Source organism: Anomaloglossus baeobatrachus, chromosome 2 (genome assembly GCF_048569485.1).
Source record: "Anomaloglossus baeobatrachus isolate aAnoBae1 chromosome 2, aAnoBae1.hap1, whole genome shotgun sequence".
Lineage (NCBI taxonomy): Eukaryota > Metazoa > Chordata > Amphibia > Anura > Aromobatidae > Anomaloglossus > Anomaloglossus baeobatrachus.
In genome coordinates, this window is record NC_134354.1 from 124086709 (window position 1) to 124110568 (window position 23860).

At 44.2% G+C, this 23860-nt stretch overlaps 1 protein-coding gene across 1 annotated transcript in view; it reads right to left on the reverse strand.

Annotated features, from left to right (window-relative positions):
* Positions 1 to 309: 309 nt before the first annotated feature.
* Positions 310 to 23860, reverse strand: part of ORAI2 (ORAI calcium release-activated calcium modulator 2) — a 53550-nt gene continuing 29999 nt past the window's right edge. The window contains exons 2-3 of the mRNA XM_075333242.1: positions 13896 to 14134; positions 310 to 1726 (exon numbers count right to left, since the gene is read on the reverse strand). Coding sequence (XP_075189357.1) covers positions 1178 to 1726; positions 13896 to 14120 — 774 coding nt within the window. The 5' untranslated portion in view covers positions 14121 to 14134 and the 3' untranslated portion in view covers positions 310 to 1177. The remainder of the gene's footprint in view (positions 1727 to 13895; positions 14135 to 23860) is intronic.

Genomic DNA, 23860 nt, shown 5'->3' on the forward strand with positions numbered 1-23860 from the left:
CCTGCAGCACACATCGGGTTAATTAACCCGATGTGTGCTGCAGCTACATGTCACAGTTCAGAGAGCAGGGAGCCGCGCTTAGCGCTGGCTCCTTGCTCTCCTGCAGCACACATCGGGTTAATTAACCCGATGTGTGCTGCAGCTACATGTCACAGTGCAGAGAGCAGGGAGCCGCGCGCACTGCTTAGCGCTGGCTCCTTGCTCTCCTTGCTACAGTATACATCGGGTTAATTACCCAATGTGTACTGCAGCCACATGTCACAGTGCAGGAGCCGGCACTGGCAGCAAGAGCGGAGGCTGGTAACCAGCGTAAACATCGGGTAACCAGGGAAAGGTCTTCCCTTGGTTACCCGATGTTTACGCTGGTTACAGCTTACCGCAGCTGCCAGTGCCGGCTTCTGATCGCTTCATTTCGTCGCTCTCTCGCTGTCACACACAGCGATGTGTGTGTCACAGCGGGAGAGTGACGACCAAAAAATGAAGCTGGACATTCAGCAACGACCGGCGACCTCACAGCAGGGGCCAGGTCGTTGCTGGATGTCACACACAGCGACAGCGACGGGACGTCGCTGCAACGTCACAGAAAATGGTGACGTAGCAGCGACGTCGTTGTCGTCGTCGTTATGTGTGACACCAGCTTAAGTTTCTCAGTCGTTGCAGAAAAACTCAATGCCAGGTATAAAGACTCCATAAAATAATTTCATTGGAGGTTCCAGCAGGGGGACTTTTTGTGAATTGTCACTGGGCCCTTCCAAAGCAGAGACCCCCTTAAATACATATTAAAGCACTCAGAGTAGGTACTGCTTATTCCTTCCACTGCTGAAGATGATCTCCTGAAATTCTATATACACATAAGCACCGAAAATGGACTGACAACGATAAGGAACACAACAGTAAAACCATTTAGTATTCATTTTGGTACCCACCAAAAAGTTCTGTTGTTTTTTCCACCATTGGTAAGTAAGCATTTCAGGCCCCATTTGTAAACAATACAACTTTTCCTTTTGTTGTCCCATTACACACCCTTTAAAGTGACAATGCAGAAATAATCTGCAACTTGGAACAATTCAGTCTTAAAGCTCTACAGCTATGACCCAGAGGCTTGAAATACAGCCCAACTTCTGAGAAGTGTTCAATAATGGAGACTCATGAACCGGAGTCCACTGACCATTGAACTTCACACCACATTTACACCTCGGTCATGCCCATCAAGTTGGATTTTTAACTTGTGGAGTTCTTCGATTTCCCTGTGGTGGCGCTCGGTTTTGTGCCTCACCAATGTGCGATAAAAGTGAATCGTGAAGATGACAAAGATAATCCCCACAGGTACCATGATGATGGTGGACACTAGTGCAGAGGTAAAACCTGCATCCGAACTTTGCCTCTGTGATGTGGCAGTTTCATTGCGAACTTGTGGAGAGTCAATTGGTAAGAACTTTATCCAACACAGAAGAACCACCTCAGCAAGAAACAAGAGGATGCCGAGAGCTGTGGAGAAGCCCCAAGCCAATTCGATATAGGGATGCATACGGTCATGGGGGGATTCATTGACAGAGTTCAAGTTATGGATATTACTCACTGCCTCGACATTGGGAAGTATACAAGTGCTGATGAGAAGTGCAAATAAGTGGACAGCCACCAGTATCGTGGTGCAGGCACTAAATGCAATGAGTAACGGTTTGGGGTAATCATATTTCATCTCAAGCTGGACTTCAACCATTGCCACCTAGGGAACAACATAAAAATAGAAAGACTTTTACAATGATATAATAAAATGCCATCAAATTGTTGTAAATCGAGATGAGAAAATCCATACAAAGTGAATACAAATCATGTTAAACTTTTAGAAATGTACTGAATCTGTGAAATTCCAGCAACATGCAATTTGCTTCTTGTGCATCGTGTTAGTTGCTGCTATCATTTTCCATATTGCATCAGCCAGAAAATAATTACCGTGTTTTTTTGTTTTATAAGACGCACTGGATCATAAGACGCACCCCAAAATTAGAGGAGGAAAATATGAAAAAATCATTTTTAATGCTAAAATGAGGGTCCGTTTTATAATCCTAGTGTGTCTTCTAATATCTCACCGAAGGAGTGCTGGTGGTGGAGCGGCTCAGGAGGATCACAGGAGGCAGAGTCGGTGATTCTGCGGGCTCAGAGGAGGGTGTGTCGCAGCTCAGGAGAGTCAGTGGACAGAGGGTCGGCAATACTGCGGGCTCGAGGGTATTGCGGTGGCGGGCGCCATTGACCTGCCGGCAGGCTACGGGCTCCATTGAACTGTGGGCTCCACTGAACTGCAGTGACGGCAGTTGACGTGATGGACTTCAAATAAATGGCCACGGAGACGACACATGCGCTGATGGCCAACGCGGCTATTTTATTGAAATCCATCGCGTACCACCGGCAGTTCAATTGAGCCCGTAGCCCGCTGGCAGATCAGTGGCGCCCGCCGCTGCCGCGACACCCCCAAACTCGCAGTATCACTGACCCTTTGTCTTGTGACTCTCCTGAGCCGCTCTACTGCAGTTACAACCCCTCTTCTGAACCCTCAGTATCGCCAACCCTGCCTCCTGTGATCCCGCTCCACCACTGTTGCCCCGGTAATCTATATGCAGATTATAAGTGCGTCTTATAATCTGGAAAATACGGTACTTGTCTTTGGGGGCACATGCGTGTGGGCTTCCCCAAAAGTACTTGCAGCTATCACATCACTTGGAATAGCACAGCTAATCAAGAGGGACTATCATAGACTCTATAAAAGCAAAGATAAGGAATGCAGCAGCAGTTTTGTGGGGGATTTCGTTATGAGAGGATATCACATCTCACAGCTTAGCCATAAAGATAGAGACAAAGCCATAAACACTGAAGAAACTTTACCAAAGCTGTGTGACAGCACAGCAGTGAAGACTATTAAGGCCCAGTCACACACAACGACATACTAGCGCCTGATAGGGATCGCAGGTAAGTCGCTGGGAGGTCGCAGGTGAGATGTCACACAGTCAAATCTTACCAGCGATGCAGGAACAATACAGGTCGCAGTAGCGACCTGTATAACAATCTCAGCAGTCACTGTGACCCTGTCACACAGTGTCAAACACAGCGATGTGTCCTGCCCAGCAGGACATCACCTTTGAAGAAAATGGCCTGGACCATTCTGCAACGACTAGCGATCTCACAGCAGGGGCCGGATCGCTGGTAAGTGTCACACATAACGAGATCGCTAACTGGATCGCTACTGCGTCACGGAAACCGTGACTCAGCTGCGATCTCGCTAGCGATCTCGTTATGTGTGACGGTACCTTAAGTGAATGCAAAAAAGAAAATATTCCACCTATAATTAATAGTTAGAGAAAGGAGAATGGCTGTGTCTGTGAGGCTTGTCCAGTGGGGGACACTGCTGCTTGTTTAATCAGTGTGGTTATAGCACTCATGCAATTTAATCATTCATTAGCTGAGAACCGACATCTTCGGCAATAGCTACGAAGTCTGAATATCAAAAGACTTGCTTATCTATAATTGTACATTTTAGTAAAAATAACGAAAAGAAAATTAAACAATGAAGACAATAAAGTATTCAGCAGTCAGGCCTCGAGAAATTTGCCAGCTTGTCATTTTTGCTAAACAACTGGACAATGTTTCCACCCACTCAAGAAACTTTCCCATGCACTGGCATTTTATGCGAAAAGAAATCTGGAAATTACCAGAAATGTTTCCCTTTAATAAGTAACACATTATACAAGAAAATCATTAGATTAGGGATTATTATTTTCCTAATATTTACTTAAAGGGAACCAACCAGCAGATTTTTAACATACAAAGTACAGGCAGTGCCATACTAGCACTAGGTTATTGAATAAAACGATACCTTCTGTTTAGAGATCCGAGGCTTGACTGCAGAAAAATCCTTTATCAAACCTTTAGGCTATGTGCCCACGCTGCGGATTTACCGCGGATTTTGCCGCGGATTTGCCGCGGATTTCCCGAAAATCTGCAGCAGCGGCACTTCCAAGCCATTTCAATGGCATTTTGGAAATGCTGTGTCCATGCTGCGGATTTTTCCGCTGCGGATTTGCCGCGGATTTTGATCCGGAAAAATCTGCAGCATGTCAATTGTTTGGTGCAGATTTGGTGTGGATTTTTGGTTTTGAATGGGGAAAAAAAAAAAAATCCGCATCAAAATCCGCGGCAAATCCGCGGCAAATCCGCGGGTGCGGATTTGCCGCGAAAGTCGAGGATTTTCAGGCAGAAAAATCCGCAGATACGTTCTACCGTGGACACATAGCCTTAGAAATAACATCATTGATGCAGTGTCTTGAACATCGGGGCGGGACTTTGTGGGTCAGGTCCTCAGCTTCCTCCTCCTGCCTTGCCTCCTTTGCTGTATTTAAATTTTGCGGTGTCACCACCATTGCCGATGTTAGCAGCTTATGTGCATTGCTTATGTCTTATGTGCATTGTGATGTCTTCAATAAAATGGCGTTGGATCGGTGCATGCGCAATCTCGGGCGCCATGTTATAGAAACACTGTGGGGACGATTGTGAGCAGTGGAGGTGCATGCACAGATTGAATTTTTGTTCATCAGCCCATGCACCGCCGTCATCTTCACTATTTCCTCAGTAGAGTGTCGCCGGAGATCACAGTAAGCGCATGCATTGATTCTGGCACCATTTTACTGAAGACAACGTCACACTAGCAATGTCCATGCGCCACCAACATCAGGAATGACAGCACAAAATTTAAATACAGAAAAGGAGGCAAGGCGGGAGGAGGAATCATTCCAGAGGACCCAACGCACAAATTCCTGCCCCAGTGATCAAGCCACTGCACCAATGTAGTAATTTCTCAAGCTTTGGTAAAGGATTTTTCTGTAATCAAGCCTTGGATCTCTAAAGTGAAGTTATAATTTTAATCAGCATCCTAGCACCAGTATGGCACTGCCTGTACTTTATATGTGATAACCTGCTGGTTGGTTCCCTTTAAACCTATTAATTCCATTTCTTTGTTGATGTTTAGATACAAGGTGGCCATAAAATAACCTAAGGTGTGCAGACTGATCCAGTAGACAGAATTGGCTGAAAATTGGTATGTATGCTATTCAAGTCATGGGGAAATGGAAGGCATTTTTTAAAAAAAATTTATACCAAAACTCCCACTAGATGAAAAAGTGGCACTGTACATTGAGCGAGTGTCCCAAAAGCCATGTGCCGATAATTGGAGATGTTACAATTGTTCCTACTAGCATAACTGTTCAGTATGGCCGCCATCATGCATAGTGATCATATTCATCCTATGCATAACATGCTGAATGCTTGCAAGTAACATGTCTGGTGGGATGCTGTGCACTTCCAAAATGATGCGGCCTTTGGAGTCAGCCAGGGTGTCGACATTTCCCCGATAAACACGCTCTTTTTCAAGTGTGCCCCCAACCAGAAATCACAAAGATTGAGATCGGGCGAATGAGGTGGATATGCGTTAGGGAAGGAGCGACTCAAAATCCTGTCATCGGGATCATGTGCATGCAGAACGTTCTTCACACGATTTACAATGTGAAGATGTGCTTCATAATGAAGCCGCTGTTAGAGTTGCAGAACGACCACGGTTTCCAGAATTGTCTGGAATCTCGCTGCTGTCACGGAACAGGTAGCCACCCCAGTTGGCCTCATTTCTTCGTAAAAGAACGGTCCAAAGATGAATGAGGAGGTGAAGGCACACTAAAAGTTTACCTTTGGCGAATGCAGCGAAACCCCCTCGATCACATGCAGATTTTTGGTAGCCCATATACGAAAGTTTTGTGTTTTCACCGTTCCATTCAGGTAAAATTCCATGGCCAGTTGACATCCACTTCCACTCTCACCAGATTCATGAATGCAAATATCATGCGGGTATTATTGTCACGAGGAAGACGTTGTTGATGATGGCTTATTTTGTACAGATATGCCCGCAAGACCTTTCAGAGAACTTTCCACACTGTGCTGTACGGGAGCCCCAATTGTCTGGAAACACTGTGTGCGCTGCTGTTCCCGGCAGGGTTGTTTGTGCCCTGTTTCACGATGGCAGTGGCAATGTCCTCCTCTCTGCTTACCGGTCGTCGTCCGAGCCCTGGCTGAACACTCAGTAACCCTGTTGCCTCAAAATGTGTCATAATTTGTCTCAGCGAATTGACAGCCATTGGTGTTATACTACGTATGTGAAGGTCTTCCAAACGACGAAAGGCTCTCAGTGAAGCTGTGGCATTCCTGGCATTCTCATAAAACAACCGCACTAACAGCGCACGATCCAGCAAAGAGGCGGGCATCTAGCAGACTGAGTTGCAAGGCGCGCTCACTGTACAGCGCCACTTTTCACCTGTGGGGAGTTTTGGTATAAAACATTTTTTTAAGATGCCTTCCGTTTCCCCATCCTTGAATAGAATACATACCAGTTTTCAGACACTTCTGTCCACTGGGTCAGTCTGCACACGGCTCTAAACACCTTAGGGTATTTTATGGCCACCTCGTATATATAGTATGTTTGTGGCACATTTTCAAGGCCTGCAAGTCTATTCATCTATATCTGTTTACTATACAAGAGGTAGAAAAGATTTTAATCTTGTCATAGAGGAGTTGCAATGAGAAGCATAAAATAATGTTTTATTCACACAGCAGTCACTCTAAGATCCCAATTCATCAAACTGTTTTCGCCAAAAAACTGGATTAAAACACTTTGAAAAGTTGCAAAAGTGTGCAAAAACATTGCACCTTTTGGTGTTTTAAACACCAGTATCAGGAGGTTCAGACAAAATTGGTGACGCTTCAGAGGAGCCTGACAAATTAAATTAAAAAAAGGCAGAATTCCTTACTCCGGAAATATTTTCTCCAGTCCTTGACTAGAATTACATTTGTGATGAGACGTACACCACTACAGGCCCCGTCACACGCAGAGATAAATCTTTGGCAGATCTGTGGTTGCAGTGAAATCATGGACATATTGTTCCATTTGTACACAGCCACAAACCTGCCACTGATTGTCCACAATTTCACTACAACCACAGATCTGTCGCAGATTTAACTGTCTGTGTGACACGGCCTTAACAAAATGCACTAAATTAATTAAAGGGAACCTGTCACCAGTTATTTGGCCTATAAGCTGCGGCCACCCCCAGTGGGCTCTTATATACAGTATTCTAACATGCTGTATAAAAGAGCCCAGGCCGCTGTGTAGAATGTAAAAAACACTTTATAATACTTACAGAAACGGTCGTTGCGGTGGATTATAGTCAGATGGGCGTCTCCGTTGTCCGCTGCCGATACCTCCTTTTTCGTCCATCTTCGTCCTCCTTCTGAAGCCTGGGTGCATGATGCATCCTACGTCATACACACTCGCCGGTTCTGCACAGGGGCACTACAATACTTTGATCTGCCCTGCTCAGGCAGATTAAAGTGCGCCTGCGCAGGACCTCAATTCTGGCGCGTGTATATGACGTAGGACACATCATGGACCCAGGATTCAGAAGAAGGAGGACAAAGATGGACGAAAGAGGCGGCGCCAGCACTGGACAAAGGAGACGCCCATCTGACTCAAATCCACCGCAGCGTGACCATTTAGATAAGTATTATAAAGTGTTTTTTCTGTTCTACACAGCGGCCTGGACTCATATACAGCATGTTAGAAAGACAAAACATCGGTGATTGCTGCCGTTTCCTGTCTCCTCATATACCTGGTACAGGTACTAACTACTACCGTATTTTTCAGACTATAAGACACACTTTTTTCCCCCCAAATGTTGGGGGAAAGTGGGGGGTGCGTCTTATAGTCTCAATGTGGCTGCGGGGAATGAGGGTGCTGCGGGTCATCGGGGGCACGAGCAGGCTGTAGCAGCCTGCCGTGACCACGTGGGCCCGCTCATTTCATATGCACGCCCATCCTCCCGCCCATCATCTCTCATCGCTGAAGCTAGCGCTGACAGGTGGGCGGAATGATGGGCGGGGGGATGAGCGGGGGGTGCGCGCACAATTAACAGCCGGCCATGATCACCCCGGCAACTACAGCCTGGAGTGATCATGTGCGGCTGTATTCATTGCCCCACGTGCATCATTATCAGTGCGGGGTGCAGTGAATCAGTGTACTTACCCGTCACCGTGTGTGGAGCCATCCCCCTGCAGCTTCGCGATGTGTTCCTGTCTGTGCCGGTCAGCTGATCTGTGTAGAGAGCGGTGAGCACAGCGATGACGTCATCGCTGTGCGCGCCGCTAGTGTCCACACAGATCAGCTGACCGACACAGACAGGAAGACATCGCAAAGCTGCAGGGGAATGGCTCCACACACCGTGACGGCTCCACTCAGCGGCGTTGCTGCTGAGACAGAGAGGAAGATGATCGGTGCTGCAGGATGTGAGGAAAGGTGAGTATAAACGTTTATTTTTTTTTCTGTGCCATAGGATACAGGCCATATACCAGGATGGGGGTATTTTATGAGCAGGATGGGGGTATATGAGCAGAATGGATGGGCGTATATGAGCAGGATGGGGGTATATGAGCAGGATCATATACAAGGCAGGAGGATCATTACCAGGATGGGGTACCTTAGTAGAGAATTTGGGGACATTACCCCCATAACAGAGTCAGCAGCAGATCCTCGCCCCATAACAGTGTGTCTTGACCACATTTTTTGCTTAAAATTGTATTTTCCTCCTCTAAAACCAGGGTGCATCTTATGGTCCGGTGCGTCTTATAGTCCGAAAAATACGGTATTTCATTCTCAAAACTGTTTTTTAGAGCCTTCTGCCTCTACCAAACATGAAGAACCATTCATTTTCTATCCTTTGATATTTATTTCAGAACTTCCTAAAACGTTTTGAGCTTATGGTGGAATTAGAGAAATATCACACAATGGCTGGAGATTTCCATGACTCATTCGTTTTGGAATTTTATTTATTTCATAAGCTTGAATTATTATGTCAGGCTAGTAACATAAAAACCTGTTTTTGGCAGGCTGTCACAATGTTAAATTGATCATCTCAAACGTTCTTTTCAAATCCTTGATGCTCTGTCATGCTTCAGAGACAACTCCAGCAGACAATAAAATTGTCCTTATTTAGTGAGGAAAATGAAACAATGTCTTCAGATTTTGTTACAAGTCCAAGATTCAAAACCACAATTATTTCTGTGTCTCCAAAAGTGAGAATATTGATGGGGTTTTGAAAGATATTATAAATCTTCACAGTTTAAAAAAAAAAAAAAAGACATTTCTACTGACTGGTAAAATGCTCTTTCTGCTAACTGCGAACTACAATGTCAAATACAGTGCCATGTAAAACTTTGGGTACCCCTGGTTAAAATTACTATTAGTAAGCAGGTTGAAGATGACATGATCTCTAAAAGACAAAAAGGTAAAGATGACACATTTCCTTTGTATTTTAGGCAAAAAAGAAAGTTCCACAACTCCAGAGTCTGCTAAATCTTCCTGAAGGTCTTTTGCAGTCAAACAGGGGTTCTGATTTGCCTCTCTAGCAATCCTATGAGCAGCTCTCACAGACATTTTGCTTGGTCTTCTAGACCTTATCTTGACCTCCACTGTTCCTTTTAATTGTCTTTTCTTAATTACATTGCGAACTGAGGAAAGGGCAACTTTTCTATTTTCTTATAGCCTTCTCCTGCTTTGTGGGCCTCCAACATTTTCATTTTCAGAGTGCTGGGCAGCTGCTTAGAAGAACCCATGGCTGCTGTTTTTTTGGCACAAGGTTAAATGAGGTTGGTTTTTCATAAAGTGTGAAATCTGCATCATGTGGCCTTTCATAACGATGATCGTGAACAAGCCATAACCCTAACAGGCTAATTAAGGTCTGAAACCTTGGTCTAAAGTTATCTGAGCATACAAATATCCAAGGGTGCCCAAACTTTTGCATCAGCCAGTTTTCTTTTTCGTAATTTTTTAAATGTAAAAGATTGAAATATTTATTTTTGCCTCAAATACAAAGGAGTTGTGTCATGTTTAACTTTATGCTTTTTAGAGATCATTTCATATTTAAACTTGCTTAACTGGTCACAATAACAGTAATTGTGACCAGGGGTGCCCAAACGTTTACATGCCACTGTATATGGTATGTAAAGAGAAGCTCTCAACAGGTTTTTGCAACCTCATCTGAAAGCAGCATGATGTTGAGGCAGAGACCCTGATCCCAGATATGTTTCACTTACTGTACTGGGGTCTACAGTTTTGATTAAAAACTGTTTTATACACTGCAGACATATGAGTTCTACAAATGCTGAGCTCTGTATACAGTCATGGCTAAAAGTGTTGTCACCCAGGATATTGTCCAGAAAATGAAGTATTTCTCTCAAAAAAGTTCTTGCAATTACACATGTTTTGTTATACGCATGTTTATTTCCCTTGTGTGTATTGGAACAACACACAAAAAAAAAGTAAATTGGACATAATTTCGCACAAAACTCCAAAAATGGGCTAGGCAAAATTGTTGACACCCTCAACTTAATATTTGGTTGCACACCCTTTGGAATAACACCTCTCAACTAGCATTTTGGACCACTCTTCTTTTGCAAACTGCTCCATGTCTCTCTTATTTGAGGGGTCCTCCTGGCTCTCCTGGCATAGCGTTTAATTTCATTCAAATGTGGACGAATAGTTTGCGCTGACACGGAAGCACCCTGAGCCTGCAGGACAGTTTGAATTTCTTTGGAACTTGACTGGGGGCAGCTTATCCATCATCTGGACTATCCTGTGTCGCAACCTTTCAGCAATTTTTCTCTGCCGTCCACAGCCAGGGAGATTAGCTACAGTGCGATGGGTTATAGACTTCTTGATTATGTTGTGCACCATGGACAAAGTAACATCAAGACTAGAGATAAGCCGACCCGTGGAAGTTCAGTTTGGCGGGTTCAGCAGGACTTTATCTAAAGTTCGATTTCAAACCCAGAATTGACCTGAACTGCAATGGAAGTCACTAATTGGGCAGTTGGGATCTCCGTCCACCTGCAGACAACCACTTTTTTTTGTTTATGCACACTACATCGGATCGCGCTGTTGTTATCCCCAGTGTGAGTCGCTTAAACACTGCAAGCAGCTCGCACTGGGCTGACCGTTGAGCGTACCCAAGCATAGCGATGCTCGCAGGAGTGGTTTGCATTCGTAGAATACTCAAACTCTGAACCTAAACTCTGATTATTTTTTTTTAAGTCTGTGTTTGGAACATACACTGGACACCAAACCTTGGGTTCGTTCATCTCTAATCAAAACCTCTTGAGATAAACTTGTAACCTTGAGGTTGTTGATATTTTTCAACTATTTTGATTCTCAATTCCTCAGCCAGTTCTCTTCTCCTCTTTCTGTTCTCCATGCTTAGTGTGGCACAAACAGACACAATGCAAAGATTGAGTCAACTTCACCTCTTTATCTGTTTTCAGGTGTGATTTTTGTATTGCCCACATATGTTACTTGTCATAGATGAGTTTGAATGAGCATCACATGCTGGAAAGAAAGTTGTTTACCCACAATTTAGGAAAGGTGGCAACATATTTGTCCATTCCATTTTTAAGATTTTGTGTGAAGTAATGTACAATTTGTCTTTTTTTCTAGGGTTTTATGTTATTCAAATACACACAAAGGAAATAAACATGTGTATAACAAAACATGTCACATAGCAATAGTTTTCTGGGAGAAATACTTCATTTTCTAGAACAATTTCAAAAGTGCCAACACATTCGGCCATGACTGTAACCCCTTCCACAACACTGATAGCAAGATTTCTGTGTATACTGTGCCTTGTGGTTTGTGATCGGCCCAATGGGTACGGACATCTGAGAACCATAATTATACATTTGGTCTTTCTTTCTTCTTTTGGGATTTATTTCTGTTGGTATTTGGCAGTAGTCTGGTAACTGCAGTCCTAACCGACCTTGTATTCCTTAAGTCTGATCCCACAATATCTGTTAAGAGGTGACCAATCACCTGCTGGTCTCCTGATCATTGATGTAACAGAAGCTGTGTTATTTTGTATCTTGTATGTTTTTGTAAGGTCTCGTTATGCCTTTGGAAAATCTATACTTTCCGCTTGCTCAGTGGGTGTGGGGGGATGATCTTTCCGCTGTGATGCCAGAGCTGTGCACACAGACTTTGGACTCACCACCAGTTGTGCTCTCTAACCCATGTCTTCACACGCAGTCTTACAGATACAGCAGCGTCCTCCCCCTCCTTTTTGCCTTCTACATACTGTTATACTGAGAGTAAGAGAACTGAACAAATTTCTGAACATTTATGAAATTCCTATTTGCAAAGGAGCTATAAGCTAAAGCAGGGGTAGGGAACCTATGGCTCACGAGCCAGATGTGGTTCTTTTGATGGCTGCATCTGGCTCGCAGACAAATCTTTAATAAAAAAAAAACATATTTTCCGGTTTGTAAGACACACTTTTTTACAGGTGCAGCAGTGGTGGCTCGTGCGGTGTCGGCCGCCATTGACCTGTGAGCTGCTTTCAATCTCCTGCAGTTGACGAGATGGACTTCATGAAAATGGCTGCGGAGGTGGCGTGTGTGCAGATAGGACTCCGTGGCCATTTTCTTGAAGTCTATATCGGCGATCTGCGTACGTGCCACGGCCATTTTCTTAATATCTATCTCATCAACTGCGAGAGATTCAATCAGCCCACCGGCAGATCAATGGTCCTCGCTGCCGCAACACCTCATAAGCCCACAGTATCGCCGATCCTCCGCTGCGGCACACTGAGCCACAACACCCTCTCTCCTGAGCCCGCTGGCAGATCAATGGTGCCCGCTGCCATGACACTCCACGAGCCCGCAGCAGTATCGCCGCCCCTCCACACATTGACCCTCCTGAACCACGACACCTCCTCCTCTGTGCCTGCAGCATCGCCTACCCTGCCTTTTGGGACCTTCTGAGGTGCTCCACCACCACCACTCCCCCCGGTCAGTATGGCTCTCACGGAATTACATTTTAAAATATGTGGCGTTCATGGTTCTCTCAGCCAAAAAGGTTCCTGAATCCTGGGCTAAAAGAATGAAAGAAACAAGGCAAGTTCCTCTGAATAGGATCCATTACAAAGGTGAAATTAAAGGGAACCTGTCCGGTTCCTGTGTCCACAGAACCATCAGCAGCTACCTATCAAAATGACCCGCTTAACAGCCCCTTTATTACAAGGACACAAACAGATCTTTAGAAAAAGCATTTCATGATATGATATGATATGCATGACATGATATGGAAATAAACCCTTCATTGGTCGATGGGACGTTAGTTCTATAGACTAATCGGCCCATTTGTCATGTTATCACACCCCTGTGGGCGTGATAGCATGACTTACAAGAGCCAGCGTCATTGCCAGCACTATACAAAGCTCACGCATGTGCACGGTTATGTTCCCTCACACTACTGAACTTCTGATGCCGGGTGTATGTGTCCCAGAACCAGAGAGGACTACTGCGCATGACCAAAGTCTTCTAAAGATAGGCGTGATAACGTGCTAGGTGGGCTAACTAGTCTGGGCAAGTAATGCCCCATCAACTAGTCAAGGGGGTCATTAGCATATCATAAATGAACTTTAGAAATAATTTTTCTAAAGATCTGTTGGTATGCAGTGTAATAAAGGGACAGTTAGGCAAGAAATTTAGATAGGTAGACACAATAGCTGGTGATTCTGGGGGCACGGGGGACCTGATGGGTTCTCGTTAAACACATATACTGTTGATTTACTGGGTGCAAACACATTTTCTATGCAAATAACCTCTTTAGAGGAAGAGAGCAGAGTATCTAGTGCTACCTAGTGCACTATAATTTTTAACGCATGATAGGTCATACATTTTAACTTTGTGTGATTCTATGACAGTAGAACCTATTCGGTTAAAAAAAAACAAAAAAAAAAACCCAAAGTATTTCCTCTTACCATAGCGAATCCAGAAAGCAGAGCAGAGGTCCTGCTAGAAGCCTTTAACTTGGCTCGGCTGAGATATAACTTCCTCCAGGATAAGGCCTGCACTGAGTGATGATTAGATGTCACCAGTTCCAGGTAGCTGCGTCTGACCCAGTCCCTGTAGTCCATACCTTTGTTGCTGCGCTCAGAGACGGCGGGGGTGGAGGGGTCCACTGGGACGTTTAGTTCACTACTCATGGTTGCTTTTAATGCTAGAAACAAACAGAATCTCAGTCAGATACAAAACTGTAGTAACAATATATTATAAGTAACAGTAAAACCTAACCTAAACATTGTGTGCAGGTGTGCAGGTTATATTAAAGGGAACCAATCAGCAGGATTTTCATATATAAAGTAAAGCCAGTGCTATACTGGTGCTAGGATGTTGAATTTAAGCATAGCTTTTGTTCTGAGTTTGGAGGTTTTATTTCAGAAATATGTGCAAGTAAAGTTACAGCAATGCACTGCTATTTGATTGACAGGTGCAACAGGAAAGGAATATGTGGGTCGGGTATTGCCATCTATTCTCGCCCCTATCTGCTGCCTGGCCTTCCTCCTCCTGTCACCATCATAGATGTTAATTCCGGCACAGGCAGACAGATCGGGACAGGAATAGATAGTAACACCTGACAGTTTTTTCTGTTTGACTGTCTAAAGTATGCATTGTCCAAAGTGGACAGCCCCTTCAAGTGAAATTAATGCATAGGTGAAATATGTTTTGAATGCAGTCCTTAATGTAAACTGATGCCAGATGAAGAAAATAAGAGTAGATTAGATCACTTTAGTATGAGGTTAGGCCGGGGCCAGACAGGGACTAAAGCGATCCTCGCATGACACTTGGCTTGTGCTGGCAGCACAGCAGGAGCAGAGTGTCATGCGAGTGTCATTGCGACTAAGGTCCGATCATGCGAGCGGACCTCAGCTGCGGGGGGCGGGCCGGCTCTCAGGAGGGGCGGGTCGGCACTGAGGAGGGGAGGGAGGGATTTTTCTCCCTCTCTCCTCCGTAGCTGGCTATTGCCATTTTCGCTCTGGACTCGCAAAAACACCTTGAGTGAAAATAGCCTTAGAGACAATCAAAACATCGTACCTACCCCAAAATGGTATCAGTAAAAAAGTCAGCTCAGCGTGCAAAATATAATCCATCACTTAGCCCCAGATCCCGAAAAATTAAAACATTACAGTTCTTGGAAATTGGTGACACAATCAAATATTGTTTTATTTACAAAATTTCCAATATTCTTTTCACCACTTAAAGAAAAACCCAAACTATACAGGTTTGATATCTACATACTCAGTCTGACCTACAGAATCATATTTATGGCCAGTTTTACCATATAGTGAACATGGTAAATAAAAAAAAAACAAAAACAACTGAGAAATTGCACTTTTTATGCAAATTTAACATACCATACTTGTAATTTTTTTTCCAGTAAATTATGTGGTGAAATGAATGGTGTCCTTCAAAAGTACAACTCACCCACGAAAGAACAAGCACTTTTATGGCTATATTGACAAAAAGTTATGGTTCTTTGAAAACACAAAAACAAAAAAAAAATGGAAATTCACCCGGGGATGATTATTTAATATAAAACACAGGTTAATACAGATTTTTTTTCTCACAAAACTATATATCTACTCATCATCTACTGCTCTATAACATGATGCCTGCAGACTGGCCGCCAATTTCAGGGTAAAAGGTTTCCTTTACAGCACTACTCCACGTTTTGTTTTTTTTTACTGCTGGAGTGGCGCTTTAAATCTAAGGCGGGCTTTGCATGCTGCGACATCGGTAACAATGTGTTACCGACGCTGCAGCGACAGTCCCCGCCCCCGTCGCAGGTACGATATCTAGTGATTGCTAACGTAGCGAACATTATCGCTACACCAGCTTGACATGCACTCACCTGCCCTGCGACGTCGCTCTGGCCGGCGAACCGCCTCCTTACTAAGGGGGCGGGTCGTGTGGCGTCATAGCGACGTTACACGGCAGGCAACCAATAGAAGCGGAGGGGCAGAGATGAGCGGGACGTAAACATCCCGCCCACCTCCTTCCTTCCGCATAGCCGGCCGGGACGCAGGTAGGAGATGTTCCTCGCTCCAGCGGCTTCACACACAGCGATGTGTGCTGCTGCAGGAACGAGGAACAACATCGTAACATCGGTATTTCCCAATTTATGGAAATGACCGAGGCTACACCAATGATAAGATTACGACGCTTTTGCGCTCGTTAATCGTATCATAAAGGATTTACACACTCAGATATTGACTGCGACGCCGTATGTGCGTCACTTTCAATCTGACCCCACCGACATCGCACCTGCGATGTCGTAGTGTGCAAAGTGCCCCTTAGTCCCCTACGCCTAGAGTTATACTCACCCTCCGGTGCGGTCACCCTTTTTCAGCATCTCTCCAGCCCCACAGCACCATCTAATACTCGTAACTGCTGATTGGCCGAACATCAGAAATTACGTCACAACTTCCTAATGCAACTCTATGAGAGCCAGAATGAGGCTATCATAGACTTGTATTGAGTTGTGACCTCCAACTGCTCCATGAAACACTAGACCTACCAGAATGTCACAAATTTCAGGAGATTGACCAGAGTGACACTGGAAACAGATGAAGACGCAGGGAGGTGAGTATAAGAATGGGGGTGGGGGCCTTAAATTTAAAGCAGCACTCCAGTGGATAAATCGTAAAACACTGGAGTGCTGCTTTAAGTGCTGGCCAAGGAATGTGCCATTTTCAATCTATTTTGAGTTGTTTCCATACATCATTATTTATCAGATAACATTGGCGTTTCGATGTTGCTATTGCTAACCCATTTTCTGAAGGCAAATGTGTAATATGACCCTCTCTAACGTGCTCTTTCCATTCATGCAAAGCATAAAACAGCACAGGAACGAACGCCAGGCCTCCACAGTGTATATACACCGACTACATTGGAAGGATTCCAGGGAAGGATGATACTCAATAATTCAGTCTAACACCCAGATCTACACTTTATCGCGTAAGTTCCTTTATACTGTATGCTTAACACATAGTAAATTAGCCATTATTTTACAAACACTGGTGTAATTGGACATTATGGGTAATCTGAGAACGGAAAAATAACAATGGCTGACAGCGTAATAAACACAGTACAATATTTATTTTACTTCTTCCTTAGTTAAATAGCTTAGTAAAAGCTCTAGTACCAGTAAGTGTCAAATTCCACACATAAAGAAAGTGCCCACATAGCCGGTATGAGCAAACCCACACACTCACTAAAACGGAATGATTAACCGGAGCGTGGCAAATAATACAGTTGGACGAGGTCGATGTGCGCTTTACAGGGCTCTGTTGGCAGCTCAAGGAATAGAGCTGATTATGTAAAACTCAGTGAAGTCCGTGTTACTGTTAGGGTTCGGCCGCCTGGATAAAGGGCTAGGAAGCTGGAAAAGGAAGCAAAATGGGGATTAAAGCACAAGAATTATACTTACAAAGTTTCCGCACTGCTGTGAGAGTAATTCTAGGTACGCTCATTAAGCCTTATGAATATTTCCTGCTTCTAATGGATGCGTCAATTCTGGGGCAGCTGCGGGCTGCTATTTCTAGCCTGGGGAGAACCAATAACTATGGGCCTCCCAGTCTGAGAATACCAGTTGTCTGCTTTATCTGCACTGGGTATCAAAATACAGGATACCACACATAATTTTTTTTCAATTATGTATTTTTACACTTCACTTAAGGTTTAATGAGTGTACCCGAAAACCGCGTGACAGCCACACAGAAGATCAGTAAGTATGATTGTCCTGCTTTAATCCCCATTTTGCTTTCTATTGCAGCCCCCTAGACATAACTACCAACATTTTAGCACTTTTATACCTGAACATTTTGCCAAAACCCTATAAAGACCACACCCCCATACTATCCAGAATACAATCAGATACTGATAATTTTATAGTGTATACCGGACAGAAGTGGTACTATGTAGTGTATATATACAGAATAATACAGATTCTAAAAATCACATTCCATGTATGCAGCTCTATATACAGTGTGTCCACCCATATCCTGTCCTACACCATTAAATTGAGAACGGTGGCAGCTATTGGCATAGAAGTGGTGTCTAGGTATAGTAAAGTAGCCATGCACTACACAATGAAACCACCTATAGCGCCACCTGGTGGAAAACAACGGAGTTAGCATTTTTATCTCGAAAACGGAACGAGATAGAGAAAAAAAAATGAATTTAAAAATCGTAGGGCATCATCAATTCAATACGAATCAACACCTTGCATAAATGTTATGATATGAAACCCATGACCCCCCAAAACATTGAATGCTGGTCACGCATATGGCGCTCATTTTATTTTGACAAAGTCACTTTGTCATTTATTAATACGTAAAAAAGTGATCTGTTAAAAGAATAAAAAAAAAAAAGATATTAAAATATAATTCCAATATCTAATTCTTTAAAGACTGATAAAATATTCATAATACATATCGCCGGAATGTATTTTTTATAAAGGGGGAATCTAATAAAGTTAATGTTCTTTGAAATTATGGAAGAGACCTTAAATATTCACACCATTAGGTTTCAGAGTATTCAATCTATAAATCCACTCAAATTCTTTTCGTGTAAGTAGTATTTTTCGGACTATAAGACGCACAGGACTATAAGACGCACCTAGGAAAATAAGAAAATAAAACTTTAAGCAAAAAAATGTGGTCATGACACACTGTTATGGGGCAAGGATCTGCTGCTGACACTGTTATGGGGGTAATGTCCCCAAATTCTCTACTAAGGTACCCCATCCTGGCAATGATCCTCCTGCCTTGTATATGATCCTGCTATAAACCCCCATCCTGCTCATATACCCCCATCCTGTTCATCTACCCCCATCCTGTTCATATACCCCCATCCTATTGATATACCCCCCCATCCATCCTGCTCATATTCCCCCATCCATCCTGCTCATATACTCCCATCCTGCTATATGCCCCCATCGTGCTCACATACCATCCTGGTATATGGCCTGTATCCTATAGCACAGAGAAAAAAAATAAACGTTTATACTCACCTTTTCCTCACTCCATGCAGCACCGATCATCTTCCTCTCTGCGCCGCTGACCTGTGTGTGTGGAGCCGTTCCCCTGCAGCGTCGCGATGTCTTCCTGTCTGTGCCGATCAGCTGATCAGCACAAATCAGCTGACCGGCACAGACAGGAAGACATTGCGTGCTGCAGGGGGACGGCTCCACACACGGGTATGGGTGAGTACACTGATTCACTGCACCCCGCGCTGATGATGACGCGCAGGGAGCAGTGAATACAGCCGCACATGATCACTTCAGGCTGTAATTGCCAGGGGTGATCATGCGGCCGGCTCTTTACTATGCGCGCGTCCCCGCTCGTCCTCCCGCCCACCTGTCAGTGCCGGCTTCTGCGCTGAGAGATGGGCGGGAGGATGGGCGTGCATATGTAATGAGCGGGCCCACGTGGTCACAGCAGGCTGCTACAGCCTGCTCGTGCCCCCGATGACCCGCTCCACCGCAGCACCCTCATTCCCGGCCGCAGCCCTATAGTCAGACCATAACACGCACACCCAACTTTCCCCCAACATTTGGGGGGAAAAAAGTGCATCTTATGGTCTGAAAAATACGGTACTTGTTCTCTATCTTTACCTCTTCTCTGTTGAGGACAGTATCCATTATGTTGGACCTTTTGATCCAATGTAAAGTAGTCAGTGTACAGCTTGTATAACAGTGCAAAGTTGATGTGACCTCTAAATAACGCAACACACAGCCATTAATGTCAAAACCACTGGCAACAAAAGTGAGTACATCCCTAAGGGAGAATCAGCAAATTGTGCCCAAAGTGGCAATATTTTGTGTTACCACCATTATTTTCAAGCACTGCCATAACTCTCTTGGGCATGGAATTTACTAGAGCTTTACATGAGTCGCTGGATCCTCTTCCATCCTCCATGACATCATGCCCAGTCCAGCATCTTTAACCTCAGTTTCTTTCGCAAGGCAGTGGTCATTTTGGAGGTGTGTTTGGGGTGGTTATGTTGGAATACTGCCCTGCGGCCCAGTTTCCGAAATGAAGGGGTCATGTTTTGCTTCAGTATGTCACAATACAGTTAGGTCCAGAAATATTTGGACAGTGACACAAGTTTTGTTATTTTAGCTGTTTACAAAAACATGTTCAGAAATACAATTATATATATAATATGGGCTGAAAGTGCACACTCCCAGCTGCAATATGAGAGTTTTCACATCCAAATCGGAGAAAGGGTTTAGGAATCATAGCTCTGTAATGCATAGCCTCCTCTTTTTCAAGGGACCAAAAGTAATTGGACAAGGGACTCTAAGGGCTGCAATTAACTCTGAAGGCGTCTCCCTCGTTAACCTGTAATCAATGAAGTAGTTAAAAGGTCTGGGGTTGATTACAGGTGTGTGGTTTTGCATTTGGAAGCTGTTGCTGTGACCAGACAACATGCGGTCTAAGGAACTCTCAATTGAGGTGAAGCAGAACATCCTGAGGCTGAAAAAAAAGAAAAAATCCATCAGAGAGATAGCAGACATGCTTGGAGTAGCAAAACCAACAGTCGGGTACATTCTGAGAAAAAAGGAATTGACTGGTGAGCTTGGGAACTCAAAAAGGCCTGGGCGTCCACGGATGACAACAGTGGTGGATGATCGCCGCATACTTTCTTTGGTGAAGAAGAACCCGTTCACAACATCAACTGAAGTCCAGAACACTCTCAGTGAAGTAGGTGTATCTGTCTCTAAGTCAACAGTAAAGAGAAGACTCCATGAAAGTAAATACAAAGGGTTCACATCTAGATGCAAACCATTCATCAATTCCAAAAATAGACAGGCCAGAGTTACATTTGCTGAAAAACACCTCATGAAGCCAGCTCAGTTCTGGAAAAGTATTCTATGGACAGATGAGACAAAGATCAACATGTACCAGAATGATGGGAAGAAAAAAGTTTGGAGAAGAAAGGGAACGGCACATGATCCAAGGCACACCACATCCTCTGTAAAACATGGTGGAGGCAACGTGATGGCATGGGCATGCATGGCTTTCAATGGCACTGGGTCACTTGTGTTTATTGATGACATAACAGCAGACGAGAGTAGCCGGATGAATTCTGAAGTGTACCGGGATATACTTTCAGCCCAGATTCAGCCAAATGCCGCAAAGTTGATCGGACGGCGTTTCATAGTACAGATGGACAATGACCCCAAGCATACAGCCAAAGCTACCCAGGAGTTCATGAGTGCAAAAAAGTGGAACATTCTGCAATGGCCAAGTCAATCACCAGATCTTAACCCAATTGAGCATGCATTTCACTTGCTCAAATCCAGACTTAAGACGGAAAGACCCACAAACAAGCAAGACCTGAAGGCTGCGGCTGTAAAGGCCTGGCAAAGCATTAAGAAGGAGGAAACCCAGCGTTTGGTGATGTCCATGGGTTCCAGACTTAAGGCAGTGATTGCCTCCAAAGGATTCGCAACAAAATATTGAAAATAAAAATATTTTGTTTGGGTTTGGTTTATTTGTCCAATTACTTTTGACCTCCTAAAATGTGGAGTGTTTGTAAAGAAATGTGTACAATTCCTACAATTTCTATCAGATATTTTTGTTCAAACCTTCAAATTAAACGTTACAATCTGCACTTGAATTCTGTTGTAGAGGTTTCATTTCAAATCCAATGTGGTGGCATGTGGAGCCCAACTCGCGAAAATTGTGTCACTGTCCAAATATTTCTGGACCTAACTGTATATGTTAGCATTTGTGGTTCCCTCAATGAACTGAGTTTCCCACAGCCGGCAGCACTGATGCAGCCCCAAACCATGACACTTCACCACCATGCCTGACAGTAAGCAAGACACACTTGTCTTCTTGTCTTTGTACTCCTCACCTGATTGCTGCTACATACCATTTGAACCAAGTAAGTTTATGTTGGTCTGATCAGACCACAGCACATGTTTCCAGTAATCCATGTCCTCAGTCTGCTTGTCTTCAGCAAACTGTTTGCCGGCTTTCTTGTGCATCATCTTTAAAAGATGCTTCGTTCTTTGATCGACCATGCTGAGGCTTTTTCTGAGTGGAATCTGTCCTGTTAAACCGCTGTATGGTCTTGGCCACCGTGCTGCAGCTCCGTTTCAGGGTGTTGGCAATCTTCTTATAGTCTAGGCCATCTTTATGTACAGCAACAATTCTTCTTTCCAGATCCTCAGAGAATTCTTTGTCATGAGGTGCCATACTGAACTTCCAGTGACCAGTATGAGAGAGTGTGTGAGCGAGAACACCAAATGTAACACACCCGCTCCCCATTCACACTTGAGACCTTGTAACACTGATGAGTTATTTGACACCGGGGAGGGAAAATAGCTAATTGGGCTTAATTTGGCCATTTTCACTTAGGGGTGTACTCACATTTGTTACTAGCGGTTTAGACATTAATGGCTGTGTGTTGAGTTATTTAGAGGGCACCAAATTTACACTGTTATACAAGCCATACACTGACTACTGTACATTGTATCAGTGTCATATCTTCACTTGTCCCATGAGATTTAATAAAATATTTTCAAAATATGAGGGGTGTACTCACTTTTGTGATATACTGTAAATACACAGTTACAATAAATGTTTATATATAATACAGAGGTACAGTATATATGTCTCAATATATGCTCTGCTGGAGGATAATTGGGGACAGGGGCCTGTCGCAGCCTAGATTCAGCACAGCAGTAGTACAGGAGCAGTTTGCTCAGAGATTACAAGCAGCGATATTGACCGTGCCGGAGCTCCATGCCGAAGTGGACTGACAATCGCTAACCATGGCTTGTCAAGCAATCATTACTGACAAAGAGCAAATACTTTCCCTGGACATTACTCACCTAATGTGTGATGGAGACTGATGGGATCAGTGAGAGTGATGGGATCAGTGAGAGGCAGTGACGGCCGGCGCCTTCCCTAGAGGCTTTGTAAAGTTTCGAAATAAAAAAACTTAATATAAAAGAAAAAAAAAGAAAAATACTGTATACATCACAGTGCCATAGACACACACTGACTTATACTCACCCGGCGGCGCCCGCAACACTTCAGAGACAGAAGACAGGATTGCTTTGGATATTTGGCAGGCTTGACCAGGATTAGATCCTCTCCGTTACCCTTCAGCACTGCAGTGATTTGTTCTTCTCTCCAATGTCCTTCTCCTGGTAAGGTCCTATTTGTACTCTTAGGCCGGGGCCACAAGGGGACTACTGTGATCCTCGCATGACACTCGGCTCACGCTGGCAGTACAGCAGGAGCCGAGTGTCATGCAAGTGTCACTGCTGTGCTGTTTCTATTTGTCTTAGTTAAAACTGTTATTTAATGTTTTTCATGCTTGTCTCTGCTGCCATCTACTGGTCAGACCTTTCGGCTCCTCTGTTTCTTTTGCCCAGCCCATGGGAGTGTCTGATGACCCTCTTGCATCACATCCTGGGATATTCTTTTCCAAAGCAGAGTCTGTGAGAACAACATCCCTTATTGGAGCTACTAGGAGCAAAGTCTTCTGACCACGTAGTAGCTACAGAGGCAAGCATCACTGGAAGATTTCAATGCCAGGTACTTGGATTACTGCACTCTGCATGTCCTAACCTTTGGAGAAAATAAACCACCATTGTTTCATCTCAGCATGTGCATGTTTTCACTCTGGAGTGCTCAAGGTCCTGTCTGCCCCACCTATAGGAAAACGAAGGTAAGACTCTCACAACCTCTCACAACTACGCACCTTCCATCGCCTTTAAGTGGGGACAGAACAGTCAGAAGACTGCTTAGCAGCTCAATACCCCGGCTACAGATCCCTAAGAACCCTGTCACTTCCCCTGTAATCTGCCTAGCAACAAGCCTTGTGCACTAGTCTGCCTGCACAGTGCATGCCTGGACAA